General features: G+C 45.1%; 1 protein-coding gene and 1 long non-coding RNA gene across 15 annotated transcripts in view; one reads left to right on the top strand and one right to left on the bottom strand.

Moving 5' to 3' along the window:
* The window catches only part of SVIL (supervillin), a 143,931-nt gene extending 136,323 nt beyond the window's left edge, over positions 1-7,608 (top strand). For all 12 annotated transcript variants that reach the window (XM_077936794.1, XM_077936790.1, XM_077936788.1 and 9 more), the window contains 4 exons: positions 869-1,012; positions 5,043-5,164; positions 6,315-6,470; positions 6,580-7,608. In XM_077936794.1, the coding sequence (XP_077792920.1) occupies positions 869-1,012; positions 5,043-5,164; positions 6,315-6,470; positions 6,580-6,666 (509 nt within the window). In that variant the 3' untranslated portion in view covers positions 6,667-7,608. The remainder of the gene's footprint in view (positions 1-868; positions 1,013-5,042; positions 5,165-6,314; positions 6,471-6,579) is intronic.
* LOC144329302 (uncharacterized) lies at positions 735-18,006 on the bottom strand. 3 transcript variants are annotated; one of them, XR_013394790.1, is made up of 5 exons: positions 16,768-18,006; positions 9,362-9,415; positions 8,015-8,115; positions 5,075-5,654; positions 735-4,876 (listed from the first exon to the last, which is right to left on the bottom strand). It is a non-coding gene; the product is annotated as an uncharacterized LOC144329302 (long non-coding RNA). The 3 variants fall into 3 exon arrangements; XR_013394789.1 differs by lacking the exon at positions 735-4,876 and having other exon boundaries at positions 4,994-5,235; positions 16,768-17,988; XR_013394788.1 differs by lacking the exon at positions 735-4,876 and having other exon boundaries at positions 4,994-5,654; positions 16,768-17,982.
* Positions 18,007-21,734: the final 3,728 nt, after the last annotated feature.

Here is a 21,734-nt window from a genome sequence, read left to right as displayed (position 1 = left end):
GAAGATGCCTTTGCTCAGGAATACTGCTAACCCTGAACGTGCCAGATTTCAGTTACTTGATTATGTTCTTCCTCCCAAAAGTTGCAAAAAAACCCCCACCAAAACCCAAAAGAGGGGTGATGATGATTCTTACATTTTAGTAATTCATATAATGCTTAATCACAGTCGTCTCTTAAGTGTTGTACAGAAGACCCAGTGCAGTAAGACTAAAAATGAGTTAAAACTATAAAAACCAGATTTCGGTTGTAAACCTGCTGTAACAAAAAAGTCCTTGGTAAGCACTAGAGGTTCAACAGGGGGCCTGTCTGACCTCCACTGGGATTTCCACAAAATTGGGCCCACAGTACTGAACATATGACTCCCGATGGAGATGAGCTGTGCATACAAGCCATGGGAGACCATGCTCAAGCAGGGATATAAGGGATCAGATGGCCCCTGAGGCATCCTGGTTCCAAGCTGCTGAAGGCCTTATAAATTAATACACTCTAGCACTCTGATTCACTAAAACTAAGATAATGCACTCTAGCAACACATGGTGCAAATTAGAAGTAGTATATAAGCAGCAGTAGCCTCCCTGCAGTAAGAATGCAAAGTGCTTTGCCATTTTCATCTTGTTTGTCTCATAAAAAGCACTGTGAGGAGATGCTGGTGACAGTTTTAGTGCCATTTTTATATGGAAAACTCAGAGAGTGGCATAATGTGTTTGCTGCAGAAGTGGGAACTCGACCCAAATCCAGTGTGTCAGGTTCTGGTACCACACCAGACTCTTTATTATGTATGAAATGGGAGTGCTGAAGATACGGTACACCCTCTCTCTCACACACTCAAGCGTGCAATGTTTAGAATCTTTGTCTCTTAACCTGTGCAGCTCTCTTCCTTGTTGACAATCACCATGAAGTGTACCTCTGGCAAGGCTGGTGGCCTGTGGAAAATAAAATAGCCGGATCAGCTCGAATCCGCTGGGCCTCGGACAGGAAATGTGCCATGGAGACCGTCCTCCAGTACTGCAAAGGTAATAACAGATTCAGGAGCATTTGTGTTGGGATGTGCATCTCATACAAAGTCAATGCTTGCTGGCAGAGGAGGACCCTGTTGCATCCCAGAAAGAGCGGGGATGTGGGGTGTGCTGAGATTCCCCATCCCTCTCATTCTGCTGTGGCTTTCCCTGTCCTCATCTCCAGCAGCCAGTGATGTGGAGCAGGGACAGGAGGAAAACACATGTCAGAATGACACGGGGTAGGTTGCAACACATGTTATGGCTGTGGGGGTGGAGGACAGACACAGGTTTGTTATTTTTGGCTGAAGCACCATGTTTCCTCTAACACTGAGTTCACAGCACACTTCCAGCTAGTGTATCCCAGACGTTGGCTTGGGGCCCAAGTATGACTTGGGTCTCTTGGAGCTTGATTATACCAAGTTTGAGCCTAGGGCAGGATGACATTTATTTATATGTTAAATGTTTCTAGACTCCCCCACTCCCTTTCAAATAGAATACCAGGCTGCTATACAACAATTATTAGTACAATAAAGCATAAAACACTGTTTGAAAAGTGAAAATAGTCATTAAAATCACAGGCTCATCTTGGAAAAATTTAAGCAGCTGGCATAAGGTCTTCAAGACACATATGGAAATTGGTAGCGAAGATGCCTTCTGAATCTTCACCAGAAGAGTATTTGCTCCACACTAAATGCCTAGTTGAAGGTAGCCAGGATTCTGCAGCACAGGGGGCAACTAGCAGCCCTCCTCCGAACAATCTCAGTGACTGAGCTGGGATAAAAGGGCTCAGATGGCCCTTTGAGATATCCTGGAACCAGGTTGTTCAGTGCTACCTGGCCTGGTAGCAGATGATGTTGGCTGTCTGCCCTGTGTAGCTACTGCATTGTACACATTGGTCTTTGTCGGTTTCTATAACTCCTGAAAGAAGGTGCTACATGCCTTGCACTATTCTTTCACTCCCACAACTCTCCTTTTTAAGGCAGAACACCAAGGATTTGCAAATAGAGACTGAATATGTGTGGCTTGCCTAAAGTGGGAGGTGGGGGCACTTAGCCCCTGTGGGAGTGTTTTTCTCCCTTCCCCTGCCTATCATTGCTCTAAGCCAAGGCAAAGTTCCCCAACATTTCCATGGCTCTCATCTGTTATAAAGAGAATTCAGCTGCCTGATCGTGCATTCCCATCACTAAAAAAAGCTTGTGTCTAGGTAATCATTATTTAAATCAATTATTTTAATTCATTAATAAAATACTACTTTACAAGCAGCTTGCTGCAGTTAACGAGCAGACTTTCTGCAAACCTTCTGATAGCTACAGCAAACCTAATTGCGTTTAACTGTTTCTAAGAGTCACCTCAACCTTTTCTGCTTAAATATAGTGACCTATAAAGTCAGAATCAAAATGTTCAAGGAAATTAAAATGTTCTGCTTCTTAATCTCTCTGGATGTCCTGTGCCTGATGTATTTTGATGGACACTTAATGAGGAGATGCAGGATTAGATTCCACTAACGAAGTTGACACTATATCTCTCCAGGTTTAAATAAGGATTATGGGTGATTCTCTCCTAGGGGGCTGGGGAAACCCAGTTGGTGTTAACAGCTGCCATTGAGAATTCATGCTTTGTTTCAGCAGATGCAGATATAAGACTAGATTACATCTTGCATTATTGCTGCCAGGGTGTGTTATTGCCCTTTTGTTAACAACAAGTCTTGCCTTGTTGAGTTGGCTTTCCTTCCACTGTTCCTGAGCCCATGTGCATCCGTACCTAACCATCTATCTAGTTTGTTTTATGTATTAATGCAGTTAGGCTCCAGTCTATAAAATATTATGCTGTGATTAAGATGCTTTGTCTTCAGAGTGCTGTAAAAAACACCCCCAATATGATTACTTTTCCAGCTTGGTGTGAATCTCACAATAGAAATGTATTGAATATATACTGTACTGTTCCATTTGGAATGATTTTCATATGTATTCCATTGGCTCAAGACAGACAGATGGCAACCACAAAATATATACAGTGGTGCCTCGCAAGACGAAATTAATTCATTCCGCAAGTTTTTTCTTCTTGCGAGTTTTTCGTCTTGCGAAGCACGGTTTCCCATAGGAATGCATTGAAAATCAATCAATGCGTTCCTATGGAGACCGTCCGGGGACAGAGGGGAAGCGCCGCGCGCCTTCCCCTCTGTCCCCGGACCTGTTTTAAAGCAAGGGAAGGGGCAGCGGGGAGAATCGCTTCTCCCCATTGCCGCCCCTTGGTTCAAAAGGGGTCCGGAGATTGCGGGGCTGGCAACGGGGAGAAGCGATCTTCTCCCCGCCGCCACTTGCTTCAAAAGAAGTCCTGGGACAGCGGGGAAGACGCGCTGCGCTTCCCCGCTATCCCCGGAGCTTGTGGGGCAAGCTTCGTTTTGCGAAGCAAGCCCATAGGGAAATGCGTCTTGCGAAGCAGCTAAGAAAACGAAAAACTCCTTCGTCTAGCGAGTTTTTCGTCTTCCGAGGCGTTCGTCTTGCGGGGTACCACTGTACATTAATAATGAGAGCTAAACCAGATTGGGTGATGGCTGAACTTGTCTGTTTAAACTTTTTCCAAAACTTTGCCATCATATACCATCACAAAGAAACAGATTAAAAAGGTGAAGGGGTGGAGTCAGGCAGATGGCAGCAGGCTTGACTCAGGGGCTTGTAGAGGTACCGCTGCCGCTGTCGTTCTGCAGCACGGTTTCTTAGCAGAATGATACACACCCTAAGGAAGACTGTAAGAGCCTAGGCCAGGGAGAGATAAAGGGAAGCACTCTATCCAGACTGGCACATTTGCAGAGTCTGGGTTTTTGTCAAACATGTGGCATCACTGCCAAATTCAAGCAGCTTCCACTGTTGTAGTTAGAACATCAGAAGACTTTTAATTGCACACGTGCAGATTAAACTGCACTGTAGGTATGAGCGGCTGCTTACACAAAGGTAAGCACTGCCATATTTTCAAAAAGGCACTTAGAGAGCTTCCACTAAACATTTTCTAGCTTCAGCATGCGGGTCTGATGCTTGTATGTTGGGGAATATTTGTAGCTATTATCTGCAGCTATATGCAATGGATAAAAATCATTTGGCTGTACCCAGTGTAGACTCATTAGAATTAATGGATATGGGTAACTGAGATCCATTAATTTCAAAAGGTCTAGTTAATAGAACTTAGTTGGAAAAAACCCATTTGTCTTGGCAGTGACATCCATTTTCCTTCCTCAAGCACTTGAGGGTAGAATGCAAGAGGTCTCAATTCTGGGCACAAGTAGACCCAGGCCTGTGTAGCTCCAGCAAGCCTACCACATCATATGCTTTCAGACCAATTTGTCTGAAGCAGACTATGGTTAAGCCTCTCTTAGCAGGGTTAGGAAAGGCCACAGCCATTCCAAGTAGGAAATATTGGGATCAGTCAACCAGTGTTCTGTCTTGTTATATAAAAGGCAACTGCTTTTATTGATTTATTTCAGTTTGTTTGTTTGTGTTCTGTTTTTCAACAAAGCAACTTAATTCAATTAACTTCAATTGCAATATTAATTGTGTGGGTGTGCATAAACACACATGCACACATATATAAAATTCACACCGAATAAATGCACTTTTCATTAAAACAGGATATATCGAAGACCAAAAAAAACCACCACCCTGTGCAATAAAAAGGTTTTCAGAACCCATCTAAAAGCAGTGAGAAGGATCTCCCAAGTGTAGGGGTGGGAGTTGCAGGCCAGCAACCTTCTGGAATGCACAGGTTTTCTGCCACACCAACTTTGCATCTAAGGATGGAATTCTGCAATTGAGAAGGCCTCATCGCTAGGGCCCACAAAAGGAATATCCAGGAAAGACAGGCTGCTATTAAGGATGAGACAGGTTCCTATGAGATAAAGAGAGCCTTAAAACATATTCCTGGGTAATCGGGACACTTTGCTAGAAAGGTTTACAACAGAAAGCTTTTTTTTCAGATAAGTGGAAAATTCACAAAAGTCTAGAAGAAGGTGGCAAGGTATTCCATATTTATTTTGATTTCTTTTTATGTATAGGAAAAAATGTGAAGAAACCTCCCAAATCTTACCTAATTCACGCTGGTCTTGAACCTCTGACCTTCACCAATATGTTTCCAAGCTGGGAACACAGAGAGGACATTGCGGAGATTACAGAAATGGTAAATCAACCTTTCTCATTATCTTTCTCCGTTTTCCGTTGCGCTGCTGGCGATGTGGCTGTGGTGGTGTTCTGGGAAGCAGCAAAAGCCAGGGGATTACCATGGAGAGGCAGCCTCAAGCATTTGAGGGGGAGAAGAACCAGCGTGGGTGGATTTTGACTGAGATTTTATCATCTACACATAAAGCTTCCAGGATGCAAGGAAATGTTTTATGTCTGAAGAACTGAGAGGTCTGGCTAAAATATTTGTTTTTGTTGAGCTGATTGAGTAACAGAGGCCTGGCTATTCCTTATCTCTCTCAGAAAACCTGCCAAGGCGTGCAGTGGCTGGAGCTTCCTTTCCAAAACAGAGCACATCATTTTTGTCTAAAATGCAAAGCCTTACACAAAAGCTGGAGTGGCAATGTGGGGACTTTCTTGGTAATTAAGAAGAACCTTCCCTCGAGAGAGCCACCTCTTTTGGCTGGTTCGTTCTAAATCGGCTGCCATATCTGTAAAAGAAGTAAACAAAGCTCCTTGGGTAAAATGTACATTTCAGAGACCTGCTTTTTCAGATGAAACAGTGGCTCTGTTGTGACTGCAAAGTGCGAGTAAACTAACATTTGTTTCTCCACCCACTTCTGCTTCTGGCACCACCCATCCACTGGCCATGGCACGAAAAATAAAAACAATATTGCTAAACTACCGTATTTAGTCAAATCTAATGCTCACCTTTTTTGGTCAAATTATGTTGTAGGATTTGAGGTGCGCATTTGATTCCATGGCACGTTTACATTTGCCAGCAAATACTTTTTTTATTTGTTTCAAGGTTCTGAAAAATTGAGGTGCACATTAGATTCGATGGCGCATTAGGCTCAAGTAAATACAGTAGTTAATTGAAAAAGGAATAAAAAAGTGTCTTGGCCACCTGACTTCCAGCCATCATGGAAGGCAAGGAGGGAGGGAGACTGTATGCAAGCCCAAAGCTTGCCCTGGTTTCTTCATTTAATGCTAAGCCATAAAGTATATACAAACATAATTCCTTTCAGATTGAAGAGCCAGTGTGGGGGGGGGGGGAATTTGTTTATCACCTGACTTCTCCGCAGAGAACATTTGGCTGCTTATCTCTTTCTGAACCACTTGAGATTTCTAAATCTTTTCCTCCCTTCTAGGATGCTGAAGCTTCTAACCAGATAATCCTTGTGGAAGATGTGTTGGCCAAACTATGCAAAAAGCTGTACCCATTGGCTGAACTTTTAGCAAGGCCCCTCCCAGAGGGTGTGGATCCACTAAATCTTGAAATCTACCTTACAGATGAAGACTTTGAGGTAAATGGGAATACACCTCTCACAGATGTCTCCATAATTACTCTTTGCATTGCTATTCTTCTTTTTTACACTTCTTAATGCTTACCCTTCAACAACCCTTTTAATGCAGGCTGGATTGCAGATGACAAGAGAGGAATACAACACACTGCCTTCCTGGAAACAGGTGAACCTCAAAAAGGCAAAAGGACTCTTCTAAGTAGCCTGGCCATGTTGCAGTTAAGGGCTAAAGCTGGAGTGGGATCTTGTGTCATTTTCAGCACCTCGTGGACAAAGAGCAGCAGCGTGGCCAACTTGCGCTCACCCCCCCCCCCTTTCACCAAGCCAACAAGATACCGCCGGAAGGCTGTAGATTACTGCCTCTTCTTAAATCACGTCATATTGTAAATGTGTGAGAGAACTCTTTTGCTTGGGGAGGTAAGGCAATTTGACAGCTGATGAATTGTGTTCCCCCTTGTACTTTAGCAGCAGTTTCTCAGGCTGCTGCTGCGGCAGCAATGGCGGATGTTTTTAGCTGCGTTACACTACTTGCCATTTGGGTTTTGAAGACGTTCTCTTTGTAAAGTGTTATTTTGTTTAAAGCTGTGGATTTTCAAAAAGAATTTATATTTATATAAAACACATAGGACAAGGATGTATTTAACAATGCAATGTGTATTATTCACTTTCAAGACTTCAGTCGAGAAGGACTTTCAGAAAAGTAGCTCGGCGGTGCAGTTGCTTGGTCTGAATTAGTTAAACTACCAATTATGTTTTTACTCTCTCTTTGTGTCTTCCCACCCTCTATCTCTGAATGGTTTCTCTTTTTAATAGGCAACAAATTGGTCTCAATGCTGCTTCAGGTGCTAAACTGAACAAAGCGTCATCACACGAGTTTCTTGAGAAACTCTCCAAATCCAACTTTGATATACTTTGTTATCCCAAAAATGTATAGTGCCTTGTTATTTTTTCTGTGTACAGTTTATATACAAAAAAGATCGGTCTGCTTTTTGAAGATGGCTCTGAAAAGTCTCCTATGCTCTACTTTTATAATAGTAGAAATAAAAAAACATCTCAGTTTCTAATAACTTGTTGTAAAGATAAACTGTCTTTTATGACAAAGACTCAAAGCAAAGCTTCAGAATAAACTCTTAGCAATGCACACAGACTTGTTCTTCTTCTCCCACGTAACTGATTCTGTCAGAAAATACCTCATTTCAGTAAAACACACAGAAAATATTTGCATTGTGCTGTGAACAAAGAGCAGAAATTTTCTGATTCAGAAAATTAGTATTGCGTGATAAAGAGAGAACTGGTGCCTGTGATCTAATGTCCTATAAAATGTTGTGTACAAGCAACCAAGGTTCTCCACCGGGTTCCCTGCTCATGAAATAATGGTGCTGCATAATCAGAGCCTCTGGATAAAGAGATTGTCATTTTTATATTTTTCTGTATTACCAGACACGAAGTCTAAGGTCTTGAACCACTCGTGCTAATGGGTCCAGGTGATAAACAATTGCCATTTGTAGGAAAGAGGCGACAGAAGAAATGGATATACCGGTACTTACTGAATTATACCTTCAAGATGCAGATTGGCAGCAGCTCCTTTCCTGAATTCGCCTACAATAGCAAGCACTGCTGAGAAATGCAGCCTCGTTGCTTCTTTTCCCTATGAGTGAAACAGAACAAAAATTATCATTCTTTGATTAAACTGTAGTAAGACAAATGATAGCCAGATAAAATAATTTGGCTTATGGATCACTGCTCTAGATCTTAGCTGACTTCGTAATCTCTGGCTTATATCAGACCTGCTAAAATATAGTAAGTTTCACGGCTTTTGCTCAGAAATCATGTGGTGTGGTTTTTCCCCCGGCACTGAATTAAATTCTGATTTCAACAAAGGATGCAAAGCCATATCTGGTTACTGTTTTAGGTAGCTATCTATTCACTTTGAATTACCACAACATATTCAAAAGATTTCCTCCCTTTTATGTGTCTTTCAAAGAGATGCAGTACAATGTTTTCCCTGCCTGTAAACCCGGGGAAAGCATTTCAGTAGACTTAACAGTTCAAAATTACCTTTACAGGAGGAAAATCTTCAAGCCATTGTTGCTAAGTGACATGATGATCTCTTGAGATGCTGTTCTTAACCTGACCAAATCAAATGCAATCAAGCACATTGAACAGACTGAATTGAGTGGCCTTATTGTAACCTGAAGTGTGACTTAGCCCACAAAATCAAAGTCCTTAAGACTTCTGCATAAGTAGTGTCCAGAGATGTCAACAAACACAGCTTAAAAAACAGGAAGCAACTGCAAATTATATGCTGTACTTCCGTGACATATGTGAGCATCAGTTTGAGTTCCAAGTCCTGTATGCAAGCCTGCTTTCTGTGGGGATCTGCCTATGTTAGATGAAAATTAGTAATTGCTTGCTATGACAGGACTGGCTCATGATTTATTTATTTCATTTATATTGATTCCCATAGCAGAAGTTTCTAAACTGCTCAGCTGTTCAGATTATAAGAACAAAACTGAAGTATAAAATAATGGGCACTGTAATGGGTTGAGTCTAAAAATGAACATAATCAAAACCGAATTTAAAACACAAAGAGCCAGGCTGTGAAACATCAACTTCTTAAAAAAGCCTGGATGAATTCAATAGTCTTTCACCTAGTGCCTAAAGGTAATAAAGTAAGATTGTGGGGAATGTGGCAATGGGGGGTGGGGATTCACAATCTGAAAGTCTCCAGGGGATTGGAAAACCCAGAACATATTTATGCAATTTAGTGGAGTTTTATTACATATACTATTACAAATAATGCATAGGACTGTCTACCTTTTACCATTGCATTAAATCTGGACACCATGCTGGTGCTTTTTGTAAAGAATCTTATTTATACTGTTATTACTCACCTGTGCATCCCCCTGTAGTTTTGGGCTTGTTCATGTTCTTCTCTCATGGGAGTGCTACATAGAACAAGAAGAGATCATGAAAATGATGGCAAGCAAACCTCCCTGGAAAAACCATTCCCTACCAGGGGTGCCACTACCAGAAAGGCCCTGCCTAACCTATTTATTTGGCAGAGCCACTCAGAAAAGAGCCACCAAGGATCTTTAGGTTTGGGCAGGTGCACAAAGGAAAAGACGCTCCATTGGGTAACTTGATCACAAGCCATTTCAGGCTTTCAAGACTGAAACCAGCACTTTAAATTGGATCCAAATGCAGGGAGCCAGTGCAGCCTGCAAAGGAGAGGTGTAAAGATGGTCTTATTCCAGTCCCAGTTAATGTTTTTGCCGCCCTCTTCAGGACCGGCTGCAGTTTGTTTTCAAAGGCAGATCCACAATACAACACATTGCAATTGTCTAAAATGTTCTACAAAATGGGTACACTTTTCGCACATGTAAAGAGCATGGCTCTGCAATTTCAGGAAGTCCAGGTTTCTGTGAAGGGAGCTATTTGTCTGTGGCAGTGAATGTTGTGACTCATTGAAAACCAATAAACTAAAAGTGATCACGTATGTGCATAGGGCATGCAGTATATACCCTGACCCCAGAGAATAAAAACTATTGGATTTTTTAGTTTAGTTTTACAAAAGGCCATGCAGGAATTAGCGGGGGGTGGGGCACAGTATTTTGCAGAACTCAAATGCAAAATCAAGTCAAATGACTGCAGGATCCCATCAGTGTTTGTGTGTGTGGACACACAGTGGGGCATCCAATCATGTGAGGCTCCCACCACCACTTGTGCAAATTAGTGCAGTTCAACAAGTTACTCCTGTTCTCCCCCTGCACACACCCACACACACCATTATTTATCAATGAATGAGAAAAGAAACTGCATTTGAAAATGGTCAAAGGTAGATCATTTTCTTGTGAAATTCCCATCGTGGGTTGCAGGTTTTTGTCATGATTACTTTCAAGGTGTCCGAGTAGCATTTGTGAGGGTCCCTTTCTTTCATTCTACAAATCATCTCTCTGCACTCTGCAGCCCTCCTGGGTGCCTGTGCTTCCATTAAAGGTCAGGGAAAGACATCGTGCGGCATCTCCTCCTTTGAAGCTGCTTTTCAGATCAGGAAATGTTGGCAGCCAGGGAGGCTGCAGAGAGGAAATGGAAAGATGCCATCCTTTGCACTTCTGCAAGGTAAGCTATCAAAAGTCTAAGCAAATTCTAAAGCATTCTGAAAACGAGGCAGAAAAATGGAAGTCTCTTTTGCAGACGAAGAAAAGGACAGATCTGTGGTATAGATTCACCATCTCATCTGGTTTTTCTTAGAGCTGGTTTAGAAACACCAAACTGGGACAATGTTGGTGTTGCCACAATAGTTTCAATACTTCACACTTTGGGTGAGGAACTTCTGTTCCTCCTGGTGATGTTGCACTCCCAATTCCCATCAGTACTGGCTAACATGGCCAAGGGTCAAGGATAATGGGCACTGAAATCCAAAAACACATGGGATGGGCACAGGTTCCACTTCCCAGCATTACACAGAATGAAATAATAGACTGAAGTGGGTGAACTCAAGAGCTGTGCACCACTTCAGGCTGTGTATGAGGAGGGGAGGGGTGTTGTATTCTTGCCTATTCCCCCACATTAAAAGCTGGCTTGCAGCAAACCAGAATATTGGAGAGAGGTCCTTGCTAAATTGCCTTTTGCTATATCCCATTCCCACCTGCTATTCTGGCCCTTTCACACACTCATCTATTAAGTGATGTGCTTATGTCTGCTCAACTCTCTTTGGAAATGTCAAAACTATTTTTCAGCGCCACTCAGGTTCCAGGAACACTGATCTAAATTACACCCATATTCCTGGCTTGTCAGAGCCTTATCTGAGCTGCTGCATGAGCGACGTGCTATTGTCTCTTCTGTCAAACCTTGCAGGCTGACATTGCCAGCTCTCCTGTTACTTTGCCTGGTGCCATGGTGCAGACAGAGCAATGCCCTCTGAGCTAAGGGAAGGCACTCTGGGCCGGGCGCCAGGAAACCATGGGCTGTTAAATCTGTCTGTTTTCCCTAAGGGTATAATTTAGCTGCTCCTTTCCTGCCAAAACCTGGCCATAAAATGGTGAAAGTACTCGACGTGTCACCCCCAACCTGCCAACGGAGCTGGGAACTGGATCCAAAACATTTTTCTTTCTCTCGTTCCCTCTTAAAATGCAGCCGGGTGGAATTGGGATGCGGATATCAGTGCTGCGACTGGTTTCTTTTGGGTCTCTTTAACGAGCCCTTGCTCTTTTGGGTGTACTTCTCCAGGCTGAGACCACCTGAGAGAAAAGTCACAGGATCTGATTCCCTCATTATTACCAATTGCATTATGGTCTCAAAAAGGGGAGTATGGAGGGGGTTTATCCCATATTGGCCTCAGAACAGGCCCGCGAGATCAGGAGTGAGCATGCGATAGACCAGTGGTACCAAAACTGCCCTACTAGAAAAGTTAACCAACAAACTTAAATTAGCATGGGGACAAGCAAAGGAGGCCATCTTCACCCCAGTGTGGTTCCCCTTTATCACATAACACAGCACAACAGGACAATGACCTATCCCCCCCACAGCATACAAATCAATACAGTGTTACCTCTGGATGCGAACGGGATCCGTCCTGGAGCCCTGTTCACATCCTGAAGTGAATGTAACATGCGACTGCTCGTCTGCGAGTTGCGTTTCGCCACTTCCGCGCATGCGCGTGAAGTCATTTTGAGCGTCTGCGCATGCACGAGCGGCGAAACCCGGAAGTAACACACTCCATTACTTCCAGGTCGCCATGGAGCACAACCCAAAAATATTCATCCTGAAGCTACTTCAACCCGAGATATGACTGTATGGCTAATCTGACCCAACAACCAACCCACCCCCTCAAATAAACATGCAAAGCAGCCACACTTCTGCAACCAGCATAAACAAAGGACCAATCCACATGATGCTGATACAAACCCTACGCTAACATTATGCAACAGAATGAAAGAACAACACCTCCCCATCCCTCCCCGCCCCAACTGCACTTTTCTCCACTTATTTGTCTGTTTTGTAACAGAAGAACACCTTTAATAGAAACTAATTAAAATAAACAGACCCACGAGACAGAATCACTGGATTTTAGAGTTGGAAGGGTCTTTGGCAGTCATCTGTCCCAACCTTCAGTGCAGGAATCCACAGCACTGCTGATAGGTGGGCATTCAGGCTCTGTGAAGGCAAGACAGCCTGACCCAGTGTCAAATGGCCCTTTTTACCATTGGGACATTTCTCCTAATGAAATCAAAACTACGTAGATATGGGGAATCTAGTCTCCATGATTATAGTGACCGTTACGGCATCCTCCTACTATGACATTATGACTGTTAAGAGGCAAAAGTCTGGCTTTGGGTGGTCAATTTACTGGGCCTCAATAAAAAGTGTCAATAGTATGCTGGAATGGGAGACCCTCCAGTCTAAGTGATGGAACTTGGAAAAGTGGGTTGAACCCTGACAGACAGTAAAAAAGCTGCCATTTGATGTAACATACATTTTCAAACTCCTGGCACGTTTCAGCAGGACAAAGCAAATGCCTAAGTACTGATGATATGAGGCCGCCTAAAATTTTCTGTTGCCTAAATGTTGAGCCTACTGTTGAATTCCTACCTCGAAAATGTGCTGTTTTGTCAAAATACCTTTTGCTGTGATTAGATCGGGCTATGGAATTTAATCAGCGCTAATTTCCACAGTGGGAAATATTTCTGGTTGATTGCTGCGATATCGCAAGCGGCGAGGAAAGCCATTGTGCCTCGCGGTTTTATAGCCCATCCTAGGCAGGGGTGACTTACAGTGAAGAAATGCCTTGGCACTCCAACGCCATAAATTAGATGTTGTTTTTATAATAATGTAGCTGGAGCTGGCAACATTTTATCATAAGTGCTTCAATTCCTGTGGAAAATCGTTGTGTGCTGTACGCTTGATGATGAATTGAGCATCATGTTGGGAGAGCCGGGCCGGGGCAGGAGAAGAGAAGAGAAGAAATTAATCCGGCTGATTTTATTTACCGGGTGCTTGTGTGATATTTCACCTCCTAACTCAGATGTCTTTTGTCAGGCCTGCCCTCTGCAATTCATTCAAGAAATGAGGTTTCGCTCCAGTAATATCTGGGCTAAATCTCCCTTTTCTGCGTTACTCTTTTCCTGGCCCGGTCTAGATCCTGGCTGCTAAACTGGGCATTGAAGGGTCAGCTTAAAACACCTGCTGGAAAACCCTTCACTGCTTTTGAGTTTCGAAGAAGGCTGCTGCTGCTTGGGTCCCAAGTGCATCATGGGATACCAAATGTGAGGAAAGAAGAGCTAAGAAGGAAGAGGAAACCAAGCCCTATGAGGAGCAGTTGAAGGAGCTGGGCATGTTGAGCCTGGAAAAGAGGAGACTGAGAGGAGATACGATAGCCATCTTCAAATATCTAAAGGGCTGTCCCATGGAAGAGGGAACAAGCTCGTTTCCTCCAGAGGTTGGGACCTGAACCAATGGCTTCAAGTTACAAGAAAGGAGTCCAGAAGAACTTTCTGAGAGTGAGAACCGTTTGACAGTGGAATGGACTCCCTCAGGAAGTTGTGGACTCTCCTTCCTTGGGGGATTTTAAGGAGAGGTTGGATGCCCATCTGTCATGGATGCTTTAAACCTGCATCCATTGCAGGAGGACCCTTGCGGCCCCTTCCAACTCTACAATTCTATGATCTTAGGAGGGTTAGTTTATGATCTTTGTGGTGCAGGGCTGGGAGATCTGGAACCTGCCAGATGTTGCTGGACAACAGCTCCGATCACCACCCCTGACCATTGGCCATACTGCCTGCTGGGACTCATGGGGGCTGGAGTCCAGCTGCGTTTAGAGACCCACAGGCCCCCATCCCTCTTGTGATGTGATAAGGACCACCATGGCACCAGGTGCACCCACCTTGCTTAGTCAGGTGTTCAATCAGAAACCCATTCTGGAATGAAAAAGAATCTGACGGTGGTGGTGATCTGTTTACAATGGAGAGTATGGATACCAGGAATCCAGTTGAGCACCTGTGGGTCAGTGGAGCACTGTGATGTGGTCGCAATCACACATTAACAATTTCAGTGACACACTTCCTCTCCCAGTGAAATCTGGAACCCAAGAGATGCTGCTGGCTAGGAATGTTTCTGTCTGGCCTCAGAATGTGAGCAATCTCACACGCTCTCCCCAAATGGGTGAAGCACACAGGCGCTTGACCCGTCTGCTCCTTCCCAGTACAGACAACTTCATCAGTGGGAAGCCTGCACTCTGGTTTCTTGCCTTTTCCTTTTTTATATTGAGATGATGAATTGCTATAATCTTTTTTCTTCCCCTTTACGTCCTTGTCCTCCTCCTTTCCTCACAGTGTTGTCTTCTCAGACTGTGAGCCTGATATAATTACTGTGCAGTATGTCTGAGGCGCTTTGTAAACCATAAACGTTACATTTATGATCATGATTATACGGCAGGGATGGGAAACCTGCTGGAATCCGAATCCCATCACCCCCAGGGACTCGCCCAAAGGTCATGGATGATAGGAGTTTTAGTCCAACAACATCTGAAGGGTCCCCATTGTTATCTTAGGAAAAAGGTTGGGGGAAGAGGGAAAATGGAAGGCAGGCTCCCCATGTCCTCACACTAGTGCTGCCTTCACCAACCTGGCGCCCTCCAGATGTTGCTGGACTACAATTCCCATCATCCTTGATTTTTGGCCATGCTGGCTATGGCTGATGAGAGTTCGAGTCTAGCAATATCAGGAGGGCACCTGCAGCCTAGTTCAAGATTGTCTACATATCAGTGGCTATATTGTCAGTGACTCCTTGGGATTAGGGTCATTTTATTTTTATTTGTGTCATAAAATTTACGTGCCACTTAATTGCAAAAAACAAAAAACCTCAAAGCAGTTTTCCAAAAGATAATACAATAAAATGAAGGGGGAAATTACTTGCCCTACCTGAGGATAGTAGGGATTGAATTTGGGGTTTCCTGCATGCCATGTTTGTACACATTGGCCATGTGGGTGGGGTTGATGGGAACTGTAATCTGAAGGGAACTGGGTTGGAGAAGACTCCCCTAGCGGCTTGCTTCATGTTGGTGCAATGCCACATTTCGCTTAGTAATATTCTGGCCTTTCTGATTTGGGGGACAATGAAGGCATTCAAAGAAACAACTTGAACCTTCTCCTCCTTCCATGTTCGGGCCAAAGGGAGTTGATACACATTCACAACATGCAAAGAGTTATTTTACCAGAGGTTTTCCAGCAAAGAAGGTGGTACCAGAGTGGTGTAGTGGTCCGAGTGTCAAACTAGGACCTGGGAGACCAGGATTCAAATCCCAACTCAGCCATGAAGCTGACTGGGTGACCTTGGGCCAGTTGCTGCCTCTCAGCCTGACCTACCTCACAGGATTGTTGTGGAGTTTAAATGAAGAGTGGAGGAACCACGTTCACCACTTTCAGTTCCTTGGAGAAAAAGGTGGGGTAGGAATGCAACTGAATGAATAAATGGCCAGCTCAGATTGCTCACGCAGAAAGTTCTCCTGACTTGGCCTTTCTATTTGTGTCCTATGTTCCAAAGACCCATCCTTCGAACCCAGAGATTGTCCCTCTGGAGGCCCTGGGAGGAAGGTGAATTCTGCCAGAGAATGGCAACGCCGGACAACTTGCACTCTAGGCATTTTGATGAGGTATAGCCCTAAAGGCACAATTCAGGGCAAAATACAGGGGTACCTCGGGTTACATACGCTTCAGGTTACAGACTCTGCTAACCCAGAAATAGTACTTCAGGTGAAGAACTTTGCTTCAGGATGAGAACAGAAATTGCGCTCCAGCGGTGCAGCAGGAGGCCCCATTAGCTAAAGTGGTGCTTCAGGTTAAGAACAGTTTCAGGTTAAGAACGGACCTCCGGAACGAATTATAGAGATGCATTTTAAATAAAAGGGCACATTCTACTCATATAAAAACACGCTGATTCCCGGACCATCCGTAGGCCGGATTTAGAAGGCGATTGGGCCGGATCCAGCCCCCAGGCCTTAGTTTGCCTACCCATGTACTATTTCCAGCAATGCACTTAAAGTAAATTTTCTGCTTTTAGTGTTAGCTCTTATCTTTACTGTATCTGACTAACTCTTCTGCATGCCACTTAGAAACTAAAGTGTTAATTGGTATATAAACCGTGGGAAAGAAATGTATCAAGAAACAAATTTCTAATGACCAAGTTTTTCCCATCACTTTTCTTTGCCTAAGCACGTTCTGTCCCCCCCCCTCCCTCCCTCACACACACACACACACACACACATATGTGGAACTGTATGCGATATAAATATAAAGAGTACCTGCAGAAGAGGCCTCAAGCCACGCGCGTTGTTTTCCCGGTTCTCACCTGGGAAAGAGTCACCAGCTGGCCGGCCGCTTACGGAAATGAGCTTGCGTGGCTGAGAGTCCGAGCGATGTCCAGCAGAGGGCGCCTCAGGCCAATTAAGGGGTCGGCCTCGACCTTCTCGGCCGGATCTGCGACTGCCAGCCCGGCCCCTTTTGGAAGCAGAGCCCGGGCCCGCTGGTGAGACGCCAGCGAGGAGGAGGCGGCTGATCTCACGCAACTCCTCGCGTTTCCTCCCTAGGAAAAAAATGCGCAAGCGGTGCGCGTGGCGAGAGTCAAACTAGCAGCGCATTGAGCAACATGAAAGGGATCTCGTTGAATCAGGAAGGAAGCCACGTGGAGGCTGAGGACGCAGGCCAGATCCAGCCCGTGTGCTCGCTTGTGGGCATTGCTCAGGGAGCTGCCGGCTCCGCCGCTTGTGACCCAGTTGGCACCGCGGCTCATCGCCTACGAGCCGGTGTCTCCAAGGGGCAGCGAGGGGCTCCGCGGCTCGGGCTGTTTTTGCACGACTGCAGTGCTCGGGGCACGCGATCGGGACCGCACCTGGTGCGCACGAGTCGAGACACTAGAACAAACCCACCACAGTTGGCACGGCGACCCACAAGCCCTCCCAGCTGTTCCCTGCTAGACTTTCCAAGAGCGAAAGCAGAACTGCGAAAGCGGACCCTGGTGGCCAGATAATGAATGGCTGCTCCTAACACAGCCGGCGCTCGAGCCATTTTGCAAGGTGTGAGAGCCCTGCTGGGGCCCGCAGGGGCTGACCCTGATTGCTGCAAGACCCATCAGAGAGTTGGAAGGGATCCTGAGGATCAGCTAGTTACAACCCCTGCAAATACGCGTGTCACAGCTAAAGAATCCCTGGAAGATACAGGACACCGTGTGGTGGAGAGAAGTGTCAACAGTGGAAGTCCCTAAGGGTCCAGGAGACAAATGCCGCCTCTCATGTTTCTGTTAAGTCCTTGGCATTCTCCCCAGGCTATACCCCTCACTGCCCCTGCTTTGCGGAATTTTTGCATGGCTTTGATGTGGTCTTCTGCGAACGCCTCTTGCCTGCCTGACAGAGAGGGTTGCGTGAACAAAACTAGCCCACAGTACAAAAGTAAAAATTACATTCATTGCTCCACACACTTTTGCCCCTGGGTACAAATTAGGGGAGAGCATGCACCGAAATGCAGAACACACAACAATGCATTACAGTGGTACCTCGGGTTAAGTACTTAATTCATTCTGGAGGTCTGTACTTAACCTGAAACTGTTCTTAACCTGAAGCACCACTTTAGCTAATGGGGCCTCCTGCTGCCGCGCCGCCGGAGCACGATTTCTGTTCTCATCCTGAAGCAAAGTTCTTAACCCGAGGTAATATTTCTGGGTTAGCAGAGTCTGTAACCTGAAGCGGTATGTAACCCGCGGTACCGCTGTATATCAGAGGGAGAAACTTGGGAAAAAAATTGGTGAGTGAGAGAAAAAATGGCATACAAAATGTACCTATTAAGAGAAATGGGATTTCCATGCAGAAATATGGGAAGCTCAACTGAAGCTTGGGAAACTGAAAGGAACCACAACTGACAGATTCTCTCCTCTCCAGGCAGCAATAATAATAATAATAATAATTTTGTAATATTTTCATTAGTTGTACTCTGCCCATCTGACTGGGTTAGTATCATCTATGCTGCAAGTGGGAGGTGGGCGGGGGAGGAGCCTTCCTCTCACAGTTCTCAAGATCTGCAGCTCAAAACCCCCTTCTCCACCTCCCCATTTCTTCTCTTGCAATTTGGGTGTGAAGGTTGGCTGGCAAAACTGTTGTGCGAATTTCTGTAAACTAGCCCTGAACTGAAACTGCATTACGAGAGGCTTTTTCCAGCACTCAATTGATTCCACGTCCACCTCCGTGTGTTGTTAAAGGGAATTTGGGAACCAGCAACAGAAAGCGAAGCAGGGCTCATTAACTTCAGGAAGCCATAAGGATGCTGGCAGCTTTTGACACTGACTTCATCCTCCTCGCAGAGTGGGCTGCAGGCCTCACTGGGGCAGTCCCCCCCCACACACACACCATTTGTTTCCAAGTCCTGCTTATAGCAACCTTCCAAGCACCTGTGAGAAGGTGACATGGTTCATAGATGGCATGCAAGCAGATATGCTTGCCCTTGCTGCATTTTTAGCTGTTGCCCCTGTCAAAGAGCCCTAAGAGCAAGGTTTTTCATGTGTGGCTTAAAAACCCAGATCCGAAGCTTTAGAGCGCTGTAGTCTGGGGAAATCGCATCCCGTGAAACCTGAGCGCTGGGGAGAGAGGGGAGTCTATTACTCGGGATATTGATGCGCATCAATAATTCAGCACCCCAATCCTTTCTCCAAATGCCTCTTTCCAAATCGCTGCCAGGCAGAGCCAGCTGACATCAACCCAAATGGCGTCCGCACCTGGCTTCGCATCTGGCTTTGCATTCCGAGTCCTGCCTTCACGGTGCCCAGAGAGGTGGGCTGCTGAGAGCTTACCTGCTCACCAAGGTGAATGACTTGGGCACGGAGCTCACGCTGGGACTGTGGGCAGAAGGTAGGTCTGGATCTACTGGATGCAACAGGAACCCCAGAAAGGAGCTAGGAGACAGAGTAAAAAGCAGCGGGGAAGGTGGAAGAGATATTTATTAAGAATTTAAGAGGAGCCTGCTGCGTCAGACCTAAGTCCCATCTAGTGTGACATTCTGCTCTTTTACAGAGGCCAACCAGATGTCTGCGTTGAAGCCCAAAAGCAGGAGCACTCGCCCCTCCCAGCAGTATGGATTCCCCTGGTTTAGAATATAGCAGCACCTTCCCAACACTACTGTTAAAATGCCCGCAAAAATAGCAGCACCTTAACCTGGCACCTGCGTTCAGGACTCTCCAGCTGTGTAGAAATCAAATCAGATCAGATCTGATCTCCAGTATTTCCTGGAAGTGATGAGCTCTTGTTATCTCCAGGCAAGCATTCTGTGGCCACGGATGAACAGAAGCTTCTTATACTGGCTGATTATAAAATAATCAGTGTGTGTGTTGTTATTTTTTTTTCAAAAAAATTAAATTAAAATCCCACCTTGTCCATAGATGGGCCACCTGGGTGCAAACTAGTCACGAATATTCCAAACGGCTGTTATTGGCTGTGTTTGTCATAATTGGTTACAGTGTTTATACTATTTTTGGTAGTTGTTTCAGGTCACTTTTGTGAGGAAAGCAAATAAGAGAAGAAGGCTGCAATACTATGTACGCTTTGCTGGGGGTAAATCTCATTTAACTAAATGGGACTCGCTTCCGCCTAGATATGCATAGGCTTGCATTGTTAGAATTTATTTATATAGTGCTTTAGACTGTTCAGAGCACTTCCCTTGTACAATCTCAGTCCTTACAACAACCCTGTAAGGTGGGTCACTTTCTTGCCCCCATAGTGCAGATGGTAAGAGAGAGACTGGCTTCAGGGCAAGCCCACCCCCTGAGTTCATTGCTGTCATTGAAATTTGAACTGGGACTCTCCTGCCTTTCTCACAGGATGTATAATTCAAGGCTGGAAGGCAGGTCACTATTTGGGAATGGATGGGAATTGGAAAGCAAGGCTTTGCTTGCTGGCAAGCCAGAAGCAGGAACGGCTTGATCAGGTGGTGACGAGCATCACACATATACTTTACACTAGAGTAGAGGAGCTCATGCACAGAATCACAGAATTGTAGCGTAGTGTCATCTAGTTGAACCCCCTGCAAGGCAGGGATCTTTTTGCCCAACCTGGGGCTCGAACCCACAACCCGGAGATTAAGAGTCTTGTGCTCTACCGAATGAGCTATCCCAGGGCTGATTAACCATGCAAAGCCATCTGCAGGACAGCTGCTGTCGCCCGATGCTGTACCACTTGAGTAAGGGGAGCCACAGATAAGTTTGCTCATACTTGAGAGCCCAGAGCCAACGCCACTGGGTAGGAATTTCCTTTTCTCCTCATGTCACAGCATTACACAATTGGACAGGAACTGGGTGGAGGGAGCAGGTATTTCCCTTCTCAGAGGCCTGGGGTGCCAGTCTCAACAGCCTAGGGAAGAGTTCCTGCAGAAGGGATACCTCGGGCGTGGTATGCAGCAAAAGGTAATTTCCTGCCATTCATCTCCCTTGTGTTCCTTCTTCTTTGACAGCAGTTTTAAAGCACACAGATTTGGCCCCAGCAGCAGAACACAGGCTTTGCATGCAGACTGCATGCATTTCTTAGGTACGTCTGGAAGAGACCCCTCTCTGAGCTGTTGCCAGCCAGTGTCAACAGTACTAGGCCAGATAAACTGGGTATTTTGCCAAGGCAATTTGTTGTGTATACCTCTGGTTGCCATGTGAAACCTTGGTGTTTTTTTCCAGAAAGCTTTTGTGACTGGTCAAAGCTGCTTTGAGTGCACGGTTTTATTTTGGCCCAGCTGGGTATTTGCTATTTTATCTTCTTGCTTCTGCTGCTACTATTTTGGGTGGGTGTGGTTTGTTATCCAGCGACATTTGGAGGGCTGCAGGTTCCTCATCCTGGATGAAGATGCAACCTTAGTATCTCCAGGCCTGAAACCCTAGAGAACCACTAACAGGCCTGCAGCATAGACCAGGTGCAGGGAACCTTTAGCTCTCCAGATGTTGCTGAATTACAACTCCTATCAGCCTCAGCAAGGATGACCAATGGCCAGGGATTATGGGAGTTATAGTTCAGCTTCTGGTTGGCCATAGGTTCCCCATACCTGGGACCAGTGTTTTAACATGGTGGTGGTATTATTATTATTATTATTATTATTATTATTATTATTATTATTATTGGCAGCTTCCAGCAGAATATACAAAAACGCAATAGATTAAAAGCTTCCCGATACAGGGTTGCCTTCAGATGCCTACAGAAGGTTGTATAATTATTTAAACATCTTCTAAAGACCCCAGCAATGTTTTCAG

The sequence above is a fragment of the Podarcis muralis genome, chromosome 12 (genome assembly GCF_964188315.1).
Source record: "Podarcis muralis chromosome 12, rPodMur119.hap1.1, whole genome shotgun sequence".
In the NCBI taxonomy this organism is placed as follows: domain Eukaryota; kingdom Metazoa; phylum Chordata; class Lepidosauria; order Squamata; family Lacertidae; genus Podarcis; species Podarcis muralis.
Note: the sequence above shows the minus strand (reverse complement) of the source record. Positions and strands in the feature narration are given on the sequence as shown.